The sequence below is a fragment of the Physella acuta genome, unplaced genomic scaffold (genome assembly GCF_028476545.2).
Source record: "Physella acuta isolate Inbredline_101_S28 unplaced genomic scaffold, ASM2847654v3 ptg000373l, whole genome shotgun sequence".
Lineage (NCBI taxonomy): Eukaryota > Metazoa > Mollusca > Gastropoda > Physidae > Physella > Physella acuta.
This window is the reverse complement of record NW_026731892.1, coordinates 447,111-467,221: the sequence shown is the minus strand read 5'-3', so window position 1 is coordinate 467,221 and position 20,111 is coordinate 447,111. Positions and strand designations below refer to the sequence as shown.

The 20,111-nt window shown below is 41.5% G+C and overlaps 1 protein-coding gene across 1 annotated transcript; it reads right to left on the bottom strand.

Annotated features, from left to right (window-relative positions):
- Nucleotides 1-4,861: 4,861 nt before the first annotated feature.
- LOC131941774 (uncharacterized) lies at nucleotides 4,862-19,812 on the bottom strand. Its single transcript, XM_059301267.1, has 4 exons — nucleotides 19,481-19,812; nucleotides 10,798-10,964; nucleotides 9,705-9,873; nucleotides 4,862-5,540 (listed from the first exon to the last, which is right to left on the bottom strand). The coding sequence occupies exons 2-4, from the start codon at nucleotides 10,953-10,955 to the stop codon at nucleotides 4,884-4,886; spliced, it is 984 nt and encodes a 327-aa protein (XP_059157250.1). The 5' UTR covers nucleotides 10,956-10,964; nucleotides 19,481-19,812; the 3' UTR covers nucleotides 4,862-4,883.
- Between the last annotated feature and the right edge of the window lie 299 nt (nucleotides 19,813-20,111).

Here is a 20,111-nt window from a genome sequence, read left to right as displayed (position 1 = left end):
TTAGATCAAATATACTTTGCAAATTCTATTTTTTAAAAATTCCTTTCGGTTCCCTATGCGATCATCTACTAGAGATCTAATTATTTTTCAAAAGCTCAAGCCATGAAATTCCAGCCTGCTCCGTCTCTATTTCTCTATGTCTCCCACTCTTTCTATTTCCCAGTGGAACAGTGTTTCTTCCAGACTTTTTTCTCCGGGGTGCACTTGAAATTTTCGGGGGGGGGGGGGGGGACGGACAACAATTTCCGGAGGGCGGACACTGTCAAAAGTATATATTTTCTATATAAATTACATTTCGTTCGTGGGGGGTAGACATTCGCAGGGGGGGGGGGGGGCGATGCCCCCCACCCCCCCCCCCCCCCCCCCCCCCCGAAGAGATGCCTGGAAGAAACTCTGCAGTGGAATCCACACCATCGCCTGTATTAGTGGTGTTATTACTATCGTTCAGAGTGTGTCATGTTCACCACCCTTTTCTTTCTCTTCGTTTATTCTCCGTTTTGTTGCCCCTGTGTCCGAGCCTTACATTTCGTTCTTTTTTTTTTTTTGACAATACGTTTGAATTCCACATTGTCTTAGAAAACTAAAAGCGTTTTATCGTTGGTGACTTAAATATGAAAGTCTTGGTCGTTACCTCTTAGACCGATTTTTTACTGTTCCTTCAACTAGAGGCGTAGCTGGGGGGGGGGGTCTGTTCTACTGGTCCAATTCCGTAATTATTTTTTAAAAATGTTATACAGTTTTCTATTCACCATTGTCGTTAACAGACTGAAACAAAAACAGAAGCAATCTCTGATAATTAAATAATGGTGTAGGCAAGGGGGGTTAGGTGGTTATAACCCATTCCATATACCCCCCCCCCCGCCCACATACAATAGTTTAAAAATTTAAAGTTCTAAGAATATTTTCAAAGTTCTGAATAGATATGCGGCTAATAGCTAATTATTTTAAGTCACGCCTTTAGTTCTTGATAGATTCGAGGTTAATAGCTAATTCTTCAGATTCCATTCTCCTATAGCTTTTCCACTAATGTCTATGTTGTCAGAAACTCTTTGTCAGAAAGTTCTTTTCTGATACTACATTTCAGGCAAAGCTTTCACAACCTTCTACCATCAGGCATCAAGTCCACCTGTGCTATCCCAACGGCTGTATAATTATCTAGCGTCAAAGCTAAATTCACAGAATAAATTAAAGTTATGTTTAATCGCCGAGGTTGATATCCAATTAAGGGTTCCCAGAAAAATGCACATTCGGAAAACTGCGCAACGGAAAACAGCGCAAAAAGAAATTTGCCCAAATACAAACTAATTATACTAATACACTTTAGTTTTGTCCTATTTCGTGGAAATATGTTTTATTATGCTACAATGTTGTCAGTATTTATTTATTAAATGCTCGATTTTTAGAAAACAATATGCAGTACGCAGTTTTCCTATGCGCAGTTTTCCCAGTGGCGTAGCGAGGTCGGGTGTCCACCCGGTGCGGCACTAAATGGTGTCACCCCCCAGAGGCGTAGCGACCCTTCCCGGGGACAAACTTTCAAATTTTCGATTTGCACCCCCCCCCCTTTCAAACTTTCGATTTGCACCCCCCTCAAACTTTTGATTTGCCACCCCCCCCCTCAGACTTTCGATTTGCACCCCCTCCCCTCAAACTTTCGATTTGCACCCCCCCTTTAAGTTTTTCTCTATATATTTTGCTATTTTTTTGCCTTGGTGTCACCCCCCCTAAATGGTGTCACCCGGTGCGGTCCGCACCACCCCCCGCCTACGCCTCTGAGTTTTCCTATGCACATCTTGTCAGTCACCCAATTACGGGTACACAACAATCTTACATTTTTTACCCGCCCTACCATAGCTACGGCTCTGCCAGAGGCGTAGCTCGAGCAGGTTGGGGTTGGTCGGCGCCCCGGTCGCCCAGCTTATGAAAGCGCTAAGCGGGGTAAAAAAAATGGTAATTCAGAGCTGCATTACTGAAATATAAACCGTCGGAGAAAATATAAGGCTTTACAGTCTGATTTGTTTTCTTCATAAATTGTGTGATCCAAAATAAAAACGAGGAAAGGGGCGCTTTTTAACTATATTTCTGATCAGGGTGGAGGTGGGGATGCAAAGTCGACAGTTCGCTTCGGGCGCCGGAACAAGATAATTATGTTGTATCTAGCTGTGATGACCTTAAAGAATATGTTTATCTAGCTGCGATGACCTTGAATTGTACACCCGATAATATGTTGTTTCTACCTGTAAACTGTACACAAAATAAAATAATTTGTTTCTGTCTATGATGAGCTTAAACTATAGGCATACACAAGATACGTTGTTTCTAGCTGTGAAGAGTTGCTGAAAAAAATTAGATCTAGAGCAGTGCCCGTCGTAATGCATGTTTGTCTTAAAATTTGAAAATGAGGTGATTGCTTTTACAATAAAGTTCATTTAAGTTCTAAAATGTACCAACTGTAATATGGTAAACGACTTCTTGTGAATAACGTCTTCTGACGAATATGTTCAGTTTATGTTTAACTATAGGGCTTTGGAAGCTTTATAAGATAACAAAAGCATCAGAAATTGGTTGATTTATTAAACTGATATTGCTACACCGTACAGCATGTTCGGAAAAGGACTCACATACAAAATAAAATAAATCGTCCACTAGCAAAGTTAAGCTATCGTACGTGCAAGTGATAATATGTAAATAGATGGGCGTGGAGAGGCGGTGTGCAATCACTTAATTCCTTGACAGCCATTTGCTATTAGTGAACTAGACTCTGCTCCCTGCTCGCTGCTAGAAACCATTCATCCGCAGCCTGATCGATAGATCAATTGAGATGTTTGGGCTGGTTGATATATGAGCAGACTAACCAGGCATTTAGTCAGGGTGGACGGTTAACAATGAGTGATTGTGATGGGTTCTCATGTAGTTGGACTCATATTCGTTTTGATTCGACCCCAGCATAGTAATGATTCGATCACTCGACTTCTTTTAGAGCCGATACGTAGAATCGCTGCTAACTGGTATCGATTACAGTAGTAGTGTGGTAGTCAAGTTTAATATTGTAAATGTCTATTGGTAATAGGCAGAGGCGTAGCAACCCCTCCCGGCGCCCGGGTACAAACTTTCGATTTGGCGCGCCCCCCCCCTATATTTTTTATATTTATAATTCAAAATAGCAGCTAAAATGAGCTTATTTTGGCGCCCCTAGGGTTGGCGCCCGGGGACATATGTACCCTCCTGCCCCCCGGTCGCTACGCCTCTGGTAATAGGAGACCTTTAAATTTAATTACACCCCCAGACGTTTTAACAATACACGTAAAAAAACGTTTTTAAAACGAGATTTTAGTTAGTCATTTCAAAAAACAAAACACGAAGACAAAAATGAGATATCTGCCACTTCAGAGTGGCATACAAATGAGAACAAGTTTATTTTAAAGACATTTCTAAAAAAATGTTTGCAACTCGCATAGGGTTTGCATTTTTATTCTGAAAATTCAATAAATAATTTTGCAAATGAAATGTAGGCTACCCATTGCTGAACTACGCAGCCTTAAGATAAATGGGTACTTGTGTTACATATCCTAAAAACAAACGCCGTGAAATACCTTGACAGTATATGTTAATAAAACCTGTCAAACCAAACATCATGGAATTCTTCAAGTTCATTAATATTAATTTTAGAGGGGTTTCCAGATATATTTGTCTGCATTAATAGAAATGTTTACCCTATTCTTTAATATTTTTTTTCTAAAATAATTCTCTTTTTATATTTTGCCATTTTCATTTTTTACTTTCTCGTATATACGAAGTATAGAGAAAGTCTTGTAATCGTGCAAAAAAAAAATCGCTCGACGTTTTGCATCTCACTGATACGGAAAAACATAGTTTTGCAATCTTGTCCGTATGTCTGTGTGTCTGTGTGTGTGTGTGTGTGTCCGTGTGTAAACACGATAACTTGAGTACCGTTACAGCTAGGTTGATGAAATTTCAAATATAAGTATGTAATCAAAATCGTAGATCCGTATCAACTTTTGAGCGATTTCCGATAACCGGAAGTGGTACTTTTCCTACTTTGAATTTTTCAAAAGCCTATAACTTGAGTACTATTTCAGATAGATAAATGAAATTTCATACGTAAGTAAAAGATCTAATTCTCTACCTTCTATTAAATTTTGAGTCATTTCCGTTGACTGGAAGTAGTACTTTACGCTACTTCCGATTTCTCAAAAAACTAATGTAAATTTTAAAAGTAATAATAATATTGCGCACTATTATGCGCTTTTTTATTTCGCGTTCACTTGGTGTGCAATTAATTTGTCTACGAGATTTTATTCTATTTTTAAAACTTTAAGTATTTAAAATGGATTAAAAATCATGTCTATAGCCCGAGTTCCCATCCCCTGTTATTTTATATAAGAATATTCGAGAAAGTTTAGGGGAGATCACTCCCGGTTTATTTTTAAATACACTGCAAGCAAAAGCAATTTATATAATAGGCTGTCAGAGTAACATAGATTGTAGAATCTGGCAGAGTTTCAGAAAGAAATTGACAGAAGCCGATTGACTTTTTTTTCTGTTTCAAGGGTTAGGCATTCCACCTGACCGTTCTTTAATGCTGTAGTGTTTTCCTGTCTGTATGTGCATGTTAGCAGAGTTTCTTCCAAGCATCTCTTCGGGGGGGCGAAGCCCCCCCGAAAATTTTTTACCGCCCCCCCCCCCCCCCCCCGAACGAAATAAAATTTATATAATTTATATAGAAAATATATACTTTTAACAGTGTCCGCCCCCCCCCCCCCCCGAAGAAAGTTTACCGCCCCCCCCGAAGATTTCAAGTGCCCCCCCGGAGAAAAAAGTCTGGAAGAAACACTGCATGTTAGAATACACCGCTGAGCTTTCTATTCAGACTTTTTTAAAGTGCTTGAAGATCGCGACGGTGCTTGTGGTTCGTTGCGTTTGTTCGTCTTCGTCACAGACTGTCGTCTGAACGAGCCCATGCGCGCCAACGTACTTGGAGATCTTGTAAGTGTTTGCGTCTCGCCGCGGACTCGCTTGTTTACACTGGAGATTCGATCACTCTTCTCGCCAAGAGTTCTCTCTCGAGAAAACTCCCTCGCACACCGGAGAGGTCTTGTTTTGATCGTGTCTTTCTTTACATGTTGACTGCACACATCTTTGACCACGCCCTTCCACATCTCGTTGGGCATGAGTCTTGGCGTAAACACCTGGTTCAAATCTGTTTCCCGACCACATCTGTCCCTCTCTAAAAACTTAAACGTGTCAATGGGGGGTATGACCATCTTAAAACTGGCCGAGGCATTTTGGCGACTAGGGAGATCGGAAATTTGTTTCGAAACCGAGCCAACAGGTATAGAGTTCACTTCCGGGGCGTGGTTACCCTCTGACGTCACACCATTCTCGCTGTCAAACACTGTAGGTTGTGGTGGGGGTGTGACCTTTCGATAAAACATTTTCTTCAAGGGCAGATGGTGGATATAGCATCTTTGGCAAATAAGGTCGTCATTTTTGTCATTTTGATAATTCTTTTTCTTCCGCTGGAGAAAATAAAAGAATATTTAAATTGTAAGAGAAAAAAAAAGATGTCTTTCTAATTGTTCATCTAATATTAACACAACAGGTAGCCTATGGTTTTGTTTTATTGGCGACTGTATTTGCACTATACAGCAAACACTGGGAATGCAATAATTTTTCTTTTATGCTGAGTTCACTCATATAAGAAATGACATTGTAACTTATTTTACAATATCTAACATCGATCCATTTTAGCAAAGAAAACGGCAATGTAAACAAAGAAATCTAACTCAATGTATAGATGGACACGTTTTACAATGCTTTCAGACAAGCCGGAGCTGATAACAAAAGATGTCAAAAAGACAAAGAAGTCTCGATCAGACCGATTTAAAATCGATGGTAATAGTTGACACACGTTTTGTGTGCTGTACCTCCTTCTAACCACATGACCTACACGGGGAGTCCCATACAACATTATGTTCTAAAATATGGCCAAACAATATGCGCCAGACGTAGGCGCCGTTCTGTGCATTGTGATCTAATTAAACGGCCGTGCCGTTAATCCTGAAGGCTAAAATAGATTTCACGGTAAAAAGATACCCCACGAAGTGTATCGGCTTCCCCTCCCCGCACTATTACCTATTGTCTCGATATGTTAATGTATTTGAGCCTGCGCAAATAAATATCACCGCCCACATTTCCTGTCTAGAATAACATCTAGAACAACACACCGCCCATGTTTCTAGAACAACACACCGCCCATGTTTCTAGAACAACATGACACCGCCCATGTTTCTAGAACAACATGACGACACCGCCCATGTTTGTAGAACAACATGACACCGCACATGTTTCTAGAACAACATGACACCGCCCATGTTTCTAGAACAACATGACACCGCACATGTTTCTAGAACAACATGACACCGCCCATGTTTCTAGAACAACACACCGCCCATGTTTCTAGAACAACATGACACCGCACATGTTTCTAGAACAACACACCGCCCACGTTTCTAGAACAACATGACACCGCCCATGTTTCTAGAACAACACACCGCCCATGTTTCTAGAACAACATGACACCGCACATGTTTCTAGAACAACACACCGCCCACGTTTCTAGAACAACACACCGCCCACGTTTCTAGAACAATACACCGCCCATGTTTCTAGAACAACACACCGCCCATGTTTCTAGAACAACACACCGCCCATGTTTCTAGAACAACACACCGCACATGTTTCTAGAACAACACACCGCCCATGTTTCTAGAACAACATGACACCGCACATGTTTCTAGAACATGACACCGCCCATGTTTCTAGAACAACATGACACCGCCCATGTTTCTAGAACAACATGACGACACCGCCCATGTTTCTAGAACAACATGACACCGCCCATGTTTCTAGAACAACACACCGCCCATGTTTCTAGAACAACATGACACCGCCCATGTTTCTAGAACAACACACCACCCACGTTTCTAGAACAACACACCGCCCACGTTTCTAGAACAATACACCGCCCATGTTTCTAGAACAACACACCGCCCATGTTTCTAGAACAACATGACACCGCCCATGTTTCTAGAACAACACACCGCCCATGTTTCTAGAACAACACACCGCCCATGTTTCTAGAACATGACACCGCCCATGTTTCTAGAACAACACACCACCCACGTTTCTAGAACAACACACCGCCCACGTTTCTAGAACAATACACCGCCCATGTTTCTAGAACAACACACCGCCCATGTTTCTAGAACAACATGACACCGCCCATGTTTCTAGAACAACACACCGCCCATGTTTCTAGAACAACACACCGCCCATGTTTCTAGAACAACATGACACCGCCCATGTTTCTAGAACAACACACCGCCCATGTTTCTAGAACAACACACCGCCCATGTTTCTAGAACAACACACCGCCCATGTTTCTAGAACAACACACCGCACATGTTTCTAGAACAACATGACACCGCCCATGTTTCTAGAACAACACACCGCCCACGTTTCTAGAACAACACACCGCCCATGTTTCTAGAACAACATGACACCGCCCATGTTTCTAGAACATGACACCGCCCATGTTTCTAGAACAACATGACACCGCACATGTTTCTAGAACAACATGACACCGCCCATGTTTCTAGAACAACACACCGCCCATGTTTCTAGAACAACATGACACCGCCCATGTTTCTAGAACAACATGACACCGCACATGTTTCTAGAACAACATGACACCGCACATGTTTCTAGAACAACATGACACCGCACATGTTTCTAGAACAACACACCGCCCATGTTTCTAGAACAACACACCGCCCATGTTTCTAGAACAACACACCGCACATGTTTCTAGAACAACACACCGCCCATGTTTCTAGAACAACACACCGCCCATGTTTCTAGAACAACACACCGCCCATGTTTCTAGAACAACACACCGCACATGTTTCTAGAACAACACACCGCCCACGTTTCTAGAACAACACACCGCCCATGTTTCTAGAACAACACACCGCCCATGTTTCTAGAACAACACACCGCACATGTTTCTAGAACAACACACCGCCCATGTTTCTAGAACAACACACCGCCCATGTTTCTAGAACAACACACCGCACATGTTTCTAGAACAACACACCGCCCATGTTTCTAGAACAACACACCGCACATGTTTCTAGAACAACACACCGCCCATGTTTCTAGAACAACATGACACCGCACATGTTTCTAGAACATGACACCGCCCATGTTTCTAGAACAACATGACACCGCACATGTTTCTAGAACAACATGACACCGCCCATGTTTCTAGAACAACACACCGCCCATGTTTCTAGAACAACACACCGCCCATGTTTCTAGAACAACACACCGCCCATGTTTCTAGAACAACACACCGCACATGTTTCTAGAACAACACACCGCCCATGTTTCTAGAACAACACACCGCCCATGTTTCTAGAACAACACACCGCACATGTTTCTAGAACAACACACCGCCCATGTTTCTAGAACAACACACCGCCCATGTTTCTAGAACAACACACCGCCCATGTTTCTAGAACAACACACCGCCCATGTTTCTAGAACAACACACCGCACATGTTTCTAGAACAACACACCGCCCATGTTTCTAGAACAACATGACACCGCACATGTTTCTAGAACATGACACCGCCCATGTTTCTAGAACAACATGACACCGCCCATGTTTCTAGAACAACACACCGCCCATGTTTCTAGAACAACACACCGCCCATGTTTCTAGAACAACACACCGCCCATGTTTCTAGAACAACACACCGCACATGTTTCTAGAACAACATGACACCGCCCATGTTTCTAGAACAACACACCGCCCACGTTTCTAGAACAACACACCGCACATGTTTCTAGAACAACACACCGCCCATGTTTCTTGAACAACACACCGCCCATGTTTCTAGAACAACACACCGCCCATGTTTCTAGAACAACACACCGCCCATGTTTCTAGAACAACACACCGCACATGTTTCTAGAACAACACACCGCCCATGTTTCTAGAACAACATGACACCGCACATGTTTCTAGAACATGACACCGCCCATGTTTCTAGAACAACATGACACCGCACATGTTTCTAGAACAACATGACACCGCCCATGTTTCTAGAACAACACACCGCCCATGTTTCTAGAACAACACACCGCCCATGTTTCTAGAACAACACACCGCCCACGTTTCTAGAACAACACACCGCCCATGTTTGTAGAACAATACACCGCACATGTTTCTAGAACAACACACCGCCCATGTTTCTAGAACAACATGACACCGCCCATGTTTCTAGAACAACACACCGCCCATGTTTCTAGAACAACACACCGCCCATGTTTCTAGAACAACATGACACCGCACATGTTTCTAGAACAACATGACACCGCCCATGTTTCTAGAACAACACACCGCCCATGTTTCTAGAACAACACACCGCCCATGTTTCTAGAACAACATGACACCGCACATGTTTCTAGAACAACATGACACCGCCCATGTTTCTAGAACAACATGACACCGCCCATGTTTCTAGAACAACACACCGCCCATGTTTCTAGAACAACATAAGGACACCGCCCATATACCTAGGTCAACACTACGACACACCGCTTGATAAAGTTACCTTGTTTCTCTTGGTGGCTCGAGGTAGCGGGTCTGTGTTTGATCGTGTTGTAAACAACTGCTCCTCCAGACCTCGCATTCTACCCATGGCCGGAAGCTTTCGCGTGATGCGAGTTAACTCCTGGGCAACTCGAGATTTCTCCTGTAGAATGATCCGCTCTGCTTCGTGCCTAGAACAGGAGCATACATGTAGGGCACTGAGAAACATATGCCATGATTACTATCCTTAGGATATTTAACTAACTATTTTTCTCTCAACATTCTGTCGATTTTCCGTAAAGTCGAATTATGTTTAGAAAACGTACAGTTGAGCCAATGATTTCTATGTTAGGTATGTGTTGGCCTATTACTATTAAGCTAACCACAATCGTATATTGCTATTCAAAAAGTTTTTTTTTTCTTCATGCACATTGGTTAGTCTGTGTATTGAGCACTCGAATTGATTTAATATTAGTATTCAGAAATACCATACACCTTTATATACAGTAAACCAATATACGCCTATTAAGACGAGCTGAAAAGAGTTCGATTCTTTTTAAGCTAGTCTTCTGTCTTCAGCTCAAGTGAATATGACATCCTTAGAGGCCACCTATGTTTAAGTGGTGATAGTATAAGACATGTTGGATGGTCATTGTGTTGGCCGTACAATACAAAAGTTAATGAATCCTTTAGTACGGTAAGTCATGCATAGCACATAATATCCTGGACGTTCTACATACAAGGTGGTAGCAATGTGTCGAGTTGTGTTTTCAGCGGTACTTATGTAAGTCTGATGAATACTTAAGCAGTGTCTCTTCCAGACTTTTTTCTCCCTGGGGGTGGGGGTGGGGCACCTAAAATTGTCGGAAGGGGGGGGGGGACGAAAACTGGTAAAAGTATATGTTTCAATATAAATTTCATTTCGCTGGGGGGGGGGGGGGGTGGTAAACTTCCGAAGAGATGCATGGAAGAAACACTGTAAGTGTACAGGACACGTAAGTCTACTGGATACTTGAGTACCCTGCTGGTTACTTAAATAAGTCTGATGGTTACTTAAGTAAGTGTAAGTCCACTGGATACTTCATTAACCTGCTGGTTACTTAAGTAAGCCCCACCTGTACTTGTTGATGACCCTCTCCTCCAGCATGAGCCTCATGTGCAGCTGGTTGTTGGCCACTCGTGTCCTCTCGATGGTCTCGGCGTCCAGACGGTTGTAGATGTCCGGCTGGAGGGCGTTGTTGATGGGCGGGGGGTTCACGTTGTTCATGTTCATGCTCGGCTCCTGTCAGGCCACAGGAAATAAGTCACGTGATAGGAGAGCCAGACTATACATACAGGGGTTAGACTTAGACGCATGGAATATGTAACATGTGATATGAGAGCCAGACTTTACATACAGGGGTTAGACGCATGGAATATGTAACATGTGATATGAGAGCCAGACTATACATACAGGGGTTAGACGCATGGAATATGTAACATGTGATATGAGAGCCAGACTATACATACAGGGGTTAGACTTAGACGCATGGAATATGTAACATGTGATATGAGAACCAGACTATACATACAGGGGTTAGACGCATGGAATATGTAACATGTGATATGAGAGCCAGACTTTACATACAGGGGTTAGACTTAGAGGCATGAAATATGTAACATGTGATATGAGAACCAGACTTTACATACAGGGGTTAGACGCATGGAATATGTAACATGTGATATGAGAGCCAGACTTTACATACAGGGGTTAGACTTAGACGCATGGAATATGTAACATGTGATATGAGAACCAGACTATACATACAGGGGTTAGACGCATGGAATATGTAACGTGATATGAGAGCCAGACTAATACATACAGGGGTTAGACTTATACGCATGGAATATGTAACATGTGATATGAGAGCCAGACTATACATACAGGGGTTAGACGCATGGAATATGTAACATGTGATATGAGAGCCAGACTATACATACAGGGGTTAGACGCATGGAATATGTAACATGTGATATGAGAACCAGACTAATACATACAGGGGTTAGACGCATGGAATATGTAACATGTGATATGAGAGCCAGACTATACATACAGGGGTTAGACAGACGCATGGAATATGTAACATGTGATATGAGAGCCAGACTATACATACAGGGATTAGACTTAGACGCATGTGATAACACGTGTAACATGTGATATGGAATAATGATATATCTGTGTGTGAAAGAACTGAACATGACATGAGATTGGGGACTGGGATTGACATGAGGAATGGCAACTGCCGCCGCGCTGGAAGTTGCAGTCACTGGACTATGTCGAAAAAAAAAATCACGTTCACGAGTTGGATATTACGCGGTGTTGGTGGGTCGAGGTCGAGTCTTCTGAAAGCTAAGTCATTGCTCTAAATAGTTGGAGACATCTTGTTGCCTGATTCATCCCATGATGTCGCCAGACTCAAAAGAGCAATGGTCTGAGGCTGTTTTGTTATTAGATTTTTTGTTTCGTTATAAGTATTTGGACAGAAAATCCCCCCCCCCTCCACTCTACACGCGCTAGTTTTATTAGCTCAAGGCTGGGCCATTCACCCCCCCCCCTCACTCTACACGCGCTAGTTTTATTAGCTCAAGGCTGGGCCAGTCACCCCCCCCCCCCCTCACTCTACACGCACTAGTTTTATGAGCTCAAGACTGAGCCATTCACCACAGCGCTTTGCCTTTCTAATGGCAACGTTTCCTACATCAAAAACCTTTTGAAAGTCCGTCAATGTCTTTAGCCGGAGAGTGTGCAAGGACGTATCGTTGGCGGACGTAATCGATGAACGGGTTACAGGGCTCTGACAGGTTTGTAACGCTAATCTTAGGCTCCCGTCTCTTCATTGATACTTCGTTTTGCTGACGGCTTTAAAATGTGCTACGGCGACCAGAAGAGGGGTTGTTCAGGGGTGCACTTTGTGCTAACTTTTCTGTTGACAAATAAACGTTGAATGAGGGGATCCCTTCATATGCTAACTTTTCTGTTGACAAATACACTTTGAATGAGGGGATCCCTTCATATGCTAACTTTTCTGTTGACAAATACACTTTGAATGAGGGGATCCGTTCATGTGCTAACTTTTCTGTTGACAAATAAACTTTGAATTAAAGGCTCCCTTCATGTGCTAACTTTTCTGTTGACAAATACACTTTGAATTAAAGGTTCCCTTCATGTGCTAACTTTTCTGTTGATAAATACACTTTGAATGAGGGGCTCCCTTCATGTGCTAACTTTTCTGTTGACAAATACACTTTGAATGAGGGGATCCGTTCATGTGCTAACTTTTCTGTTGACAAATAAACTTTGAATTAAAGGCTCCCTTCATGTGCTAACTTTTTTGTTGACAAATACACTTTGAATTAAAGGTTCCCTTCATGTGCTAACTTTTCTGTTGATAAATACACTTTGAATGAGGGGCTCCCTTCATGTGCTAACTTTTCTGTTGACAAATACACTTTGAATGAGGGGCTCCGTTCATGTGCTAACTTTTCTGTTGACAAATAAACTTTGAATGAGGGGCTCCCTTCATGTGCTAACTTTTCTGTTGACAAATACACTTTGAATGAGGGGCTCCGTTCATGTGCTAACTGTTCTGTTGACAAATACACTTTGAATAAGGGGCTCCGTTCATGTGCTAACTTTTCTGTTGACAAATACACTTTGAATGAGGGGCTCCCTTCATGTGCTAACTTTTCTGTTGACAAATACACTTTGAATGAGGGGCTCCGTTCATGTGCTAACTGTTCTGTTGACAAATACACTTTGAATAAGGGGCTCCGTTCATGTGCTAACTTTTCTGTTGACAAATACACTTTGAATGAGGGGCTCCATTCATGTGCTAACTGTTCTGTTGACAAATACACTTTGAATAAGGGGCTCCGTTCGTGTGCTAACTTTTCTGTTGACAAATACACTTTGAATGAGGGGCTCCGTTCATGTGCTAACTGTTCTGTTGATAAATACACTTTGAATGAGGGGCTCCGTTCATGTGCTAACTGTTCTGTTGACAAATACACTTTGAATGAGGGGCTCCGTTCATGTGCTAACTGTTCTGTTGACAAATACACTTTGCATAAGTGGTTCCTTTCGTGTGCTAACTTTTCTGTTGACAAATAAACTTTGCATAAGTGGTTCCTTTCGTGTGCTAACTTTTCTGTTGACAAATAAACTTTGCATAAGTGGTTCCTTTCGTGTGCTAACTTTTCTGTTGACAAATAAACTTTGCATAAGTGGTTCCTTTCGTGTGCTAACTTTTCTGTTGACAAATAAACTTTGCATAAGTGGTTCCTTTCGTGTGCTAACTTTTCTGTTGACAAATAAACTTTGAATAAGTGGTTCCTTTCGTGTGCTAATTTTTCTGTTGACAAATAAACTTTTAATGAATGTTCTGATTACGTCGTGTTGAAACCAGTAACGATAACAGGACTAGCTGTACGTCGTCAGATACTCGTACAAACCCAGGTCTTTGATGGTTAAAGTGGCTGCAATCGAGGAGGGGATAGGTAAGTATTGGAGGTAACGGGTATTTGTAATAAATGTATGTACAAGTAATAGTCATCATGAAATAAGGCGTACTGTCCGTCTGAGTGCATGGGTAATACAGGGGTCTGTATAAGTAATATACATCAGCAATACCTGTCTTGGAGTCTAGGGGGATCTACATCTGGCATATGTGTATTCAATTGCTGGAGCCACACCTCTCCATCGGACCCGGGTTTGAGCGGCTGTTGTTTGGTGTGTTGCAACAGGTCTTTATTTGATACAGTAGCGGGGGGGGGGGGGGAACATATGTCCCCGGGCGCCGACCTCAGGGGGCGCAAAAATGGGTTGGAAAAATAAATTGAAAGGTTGAGGGGGGGGGGGTGGCGTAAATCGAAAACTTTGTCCCCGGGCGCCGGGAAGGGTCGCTACGTCTCTGATTTGATATTTTGTCTGGTCATCTTAATTCTTATCTTGTGTGTGTGTGTGTGTGTGTAATCCCCCCCCCCCCCCCCCCCACCTTTCCTCCTTCCTCCAAAATCCTGACATCGCCTTCCCCCCCCCCCCCCCACCTCACACAGTTTAATCAACATCACTGTTGTCTGCATCTGTTGTTCTGTTTATTTCTTTGTTTATTCCACAATACAATGAAAGCCAATTTCCATGATTTCTAAGTGTAACACAATCGTTGTTTGTTAGTGCCGTCTGCTGTACTGGTCACCATTTCCACGAGATACGACAGGCGTGTTTTGTTGTTGACAACTTGGTCTACACACTTGTCTACAGCAAAAAAACCCTACTAATCCGGCCCGAAAATTTACATAAAAACCTGTGTGTTGAGATTTATACCTCGTAAATCTTTTTCGCCAGGGTTTTTGTCTTCGTGTGAAGTAAGTTATTACTTGCAACACTTACAGTTATGATATCCAAAGTGCTCCTATATGTAAACATTTCTCTACTTACATGTCATAAAGTGTTACATGTAGGGTTACTGTAGTAACATGCCATAAAGTGTTCCGTGTCATAAATTATGTATGTTTTCTGCCCATGCCGCTGAGTAGTAAGTAATGTGGGGGTGGGTCAGGAGACGTCAAGAATGAGAGGATAAACATTGACTCATGGCGTCTATTTACAAACTGTTTGAATATTCCCCACTGTATTGTTAGCACTACCCCGGCAGAACACGAGACTTGGTACTCGACACGCTAACAATAGGAGGTGATTGGTTTATGTTGACAGAATAACGAGCCTTAGGCATGTTGCGCTGTGTTCACACAACAACACGAGTTGGGAAGTCGTCCGCTTGATGTATGACGTACAGTTAGACAGTTGTCTGTTTGATGTGTGACGTACAGTTAGAAAGTTGTCCGCTTGATGTATGACGTACAGTAAAGTTGTCCGCTTGATGTATGACGTACAGTTAGAAAGTTGTCCGCTTGATGTGTGACGTACAGTTAGAAAGTTGTCCCCTTGATGTATGACGTACAGTAAAGTTGTCCGCTTGATGTGTGACGTACAGTTACACAGTTATCCGCTTGATGTATGACGTACAGTTAGAAAGTTGTCCGCTTGATGTATGACGTACAGTTAGAAAATTGTCCGTTTGATGTATGACGTACAGTTAGAAAGTTGTCCGCTTGATGTATAAGGTACAGTTAGAAAATTGTCCGCTTGATGTATGACGTTCAGTTAGAAAGTTGTCCGCTTGATGTATGACGTACAGTTAGAAAGTTGTCCGCTTGATGTATGACGTACAGTTAGAAAGTTGTCCGCTTAATAAGGTACAGTTAGAAAGTTGTCCGCTTAATGTATGACGTACATTTAGACAGTTGTTTGACGTACGGCATGCTGCACAGTGTTCACACGACAATATGAGTTAGAAAGTTGTCTGTATGATGTATGACGTACAGGTAGACAGTTATTGTCCGTTTGGTGTATGACTTATTGTTGGAAAGTTGTCCTTTTGTTGCGTGACGTCCGGCATGCTGCGTTGTTTTCACACGACAAGAACAGTGGTACCTCGAGATACGAGTTTAATTCACCCCGTAACATTGCTCGTATGTCAAATTGCTCGTATCTCAAAGCAATTTTCTCCATTGAAATTAATTGAACTGCGATTAATTCCTTCCAGTCCCCAAAATGTCTCCTAGTTGTTTTTGTTAAGTGTTTTTTTTTAATTAAGGTAAGTATTTATACCTGGTAACTATTGTTTATTACATAAAAAGGATGATAAGAACTAAACTGGTTTTAAAAAGTTTTATTTACCTATACATCTGCCGAGGTGAGCTTACAGAAGATATGGTGGTGGGATAAGCCCAGCGTAATGTGGAGGAGATAGGCGGAAGAAGATTAACTTCGTTGATCTACTCACCGCAAATGCCGAGCTCTTTCTGTCTATAATTCACTTACTCGTTATATTCTTAGCCCTACACTTGATTACCAATCGTACAATAACTTAATCACAGTTAGGTTAGGTTCTGGTGATACGCACTAAACATCGACCATGGATTAAAGAAAGAAATAAAGTTTTGTGTTGCATAAATCGATAAACAACCATACAAAAGCTGTATTGAATAGGGCGATACAATCAATAGATTAGTCTGTGAGACAAAAGATTGGCGCGTGATTTTAACTCTGGACGTCACTACGTGGTCAGTAGAAGAGCGGTCTGCTTTCATTAGTGGTTTAAAATATATATATATATATATATATATATATATATATATATATATATATATATATATATATATATATATATATATATATATATATATATATATATATATAAGAAGCAGTTGCGTCAGTCAGTTGTATCTATAGGCTACTTATTTATCCTGCCATTTTTAAAAAGGAGAATTCTCGCAATAACACAGATTAAAAAAATCAAAGGCTAAACCACACCTACCCTCTTCCTTTCCGCAGGTGCATTTTTTTTATTAATTAGAAAAACATGCATACATCTAATCTACACCACTCCCAAAAAAACGTATTTAGGAATTTTATTAATTAAAATATATTTTTCTTAACGTTGACCCCCCCCCCCCCCCCTTTAAATCCAAACCGTGCATTCATGGCTCGGGCTAAGGCCTTTGATGTTGTTGCAAAATTTCCCGTGTGAAGAAAATAAGGTCAAAGATCAAAGTAGTTTTTGAAAATCAATACATGAATTAAGTTGAAAAGATACATAAATCAATAGTTGATATTGAAAACCTATCAATTTTATGCGCTTGAATCTGCGTTGATTTTATGATCTATCATTAGACATACTTTAGGATGGAAACTATACCTTATAAGGAATTTTGTTAGACATTCTGTTAAGTACATGTCGATTTTAGTTCGTACTAGATCTATGTTTGTATTCGGTTCTGGCCAATCCCCACCCCTACGGCAATAATTGACATATAAATCTAGGCTAATGCGGGCCGCTTGATTACTTAGCAACCAAGAAATCTAGTCAAGAAAGAAGCGAGAAATGCCCAAAATGAAACCGTCCACCAAAAAAAAAAAAAAAAAACGCTGTTCACAAACCAGTGGAGATATTAAAACAGATTTTCAGAGCGTATTAAAATAATGGCCGGCTTTTTATTTTTCCCATAGGCACTTATTTGTTCTCTTTTTTAGACGAAAGCTTTAACTTGATTTAGTATACTAAATAATAAAGAGTAGGCTCGACTGCTTCAATATTGAACGCCGCATGTAGGCCATCATAAATTATCTCATGGATTTTAAATTTAGACTATGATTATAAATAACTTTATTCAAATTTGATTGGCTGGTCATTATATGTTAAGAAATAAGGCGTGGTGCTGGTCGCGATAGATACTTGCTAGCAATGAAGAGAGGAAGTAATAAATCAGTATGGACGCCATTATGTTTCTCATATCAGCGAACATAGTTCAGGCAGGGTGTGTCCAAGGGGGTCGGGAAAAATTAAGTGGACCCACCCCCGACTTCAATTTTCACCCTGCAAAGTTTTTCTAAGCACGCCTAATGGCCGCGGTCTGAAGGCACGGTCCGCATTACAAATTACAACAAAAACAATGCGATAAATCACAATTACAATTGTTAATTAGACATTCACATAAAACCGTATGAATTAATTAACTGAAGTTGTAAACCAAACTAACAGGAAATAACTGTAATAGTGGTTATAGTATAAACAAGTTCGGCTACATGGTCTAGAACTGTTACATTTTTCACTTCACTTACATTCATTGGTTGCTATTGAAAGCTTTAAAGCGTGTTGAAGACAGTGATCTTCCCAAGCGTGTCTTGATGTCTGTTTGTGTATAGAATGATCTCTAACAGTGATCTAGATTCTAGACAAGATTCTCAACGTCTGACGGTCTAGACTAGCTGTGTGTTCAGAATAAATTGAATCAATGGGCGCTGTGTGGCACTCAGTGCGTTAGGGTTATAAACATTTACGCCAAATTTTGGAGTACACCAATTCAGTTTATAAATTGTCAAAACATTATCAGAAGCTTCTAAATCTCGTTAAACTTGCCATTTTATTAAAATTTTTGACTAAAATGTTTCTGCTGCATCAGTCCGTTTCAGCATAAATGACTGAGGTTTTAAGTTGAAGACGACAACAGTAGGGTAGACAATACCTCCTTTAAATAAACTTTCGGCCAAGTACTGCGGTGAATGGAGAAATACTTTGTGTTTATAAATGTAACGTATGTAACCCTGCAAGTTAGAAGCTCATGAGACTGAACTTGAGGAAACGCAACTGACCACGTAGAAAGGAAAACGGTCAAAATGAGAAAGTACGCGACCGGCGCTGTGTAAATTAAGCGACAAATGATTATTGTTAATCAAAGCACTAATGCCTATAGAAGCGCCTTCCTAGCGGCCAACCGGGATTTTTTCGGGTCACATGGATTTAGAGTTCCAGTGTTGAAATTTATTTAAGAACGAGATCCAACTGCTTCAATTAGTTATGACAGGATGTCATTTTTAAAACAATAAATAAAAAAATAAAAAACTATTGGAGGGCACACTCGGATAACTGGAATATTATAATGGATGGTTATCAATAGCAAAACGGCCGTATATAATGGACTCACTTGGATAACAAGCATAACGTTATTGTGGAGGGTTATCAATAGCAAAACGGCCGTATATAATGGACTCACTTGGATAACAAGCATAACGTTATTGTGGAGGGTTATCAATAGCAAAACGAGCACCTTGAGAGAGCGCCACGCCGAACATAGGTGGATGGAATGGCGGTCAGTAGAATAACGAGCACATCTAGTGGACACTATAGACCAACTGACCTGTAGTAGCTAGACTGGCTAGCAATGGCCACCTCTGTATCCAAATGCTGTCTCCTAAGTCAAGTGGCCAGAGTCCCGTACATCCCAGCACAAGTTCCTGACGTCATTTGTTGTTCCACCGTGACCTTACCACAAGTCTAGATATCCACGCACTAACTGAGACGTCTATCCTATCAGAGGTTTATTCTGTTCTACGGTCTAAGGGCCGAGCCAGCGAATCAAGCAACCGTGACCGGTCGAGTTTGTTGATCGAGGAAGGCAGCGAGACCGGCAACGGTCCTCTTGTACGGCCGCCCTGCTGGCGTTTAGCGCTGACGTAACCAGCGAGGGAATAAATAGCAACAGTTGAACGAGCGACCGGCGCTGTTTTGTTACGCTCTCCATTCACAGAAATCCGTGTGCTGGCATTGGTAGGATTAATCTCACGGCAACTGCGTGGAGGGACCTCATTAAATTAGTCTGGACATTTTCATGCCATAGCTGAAGATTTTATGCTGTAATGTGATAGGTTTATGCTAACATGTAGCCACTGTGATAGGTTTATGCTAACATGTAACCACTGTGATAGGTTTATGCTAACGTGTAGCCACTGTGATAGGTTTATGCTAACATGTAGCCACTGTGATAGGTT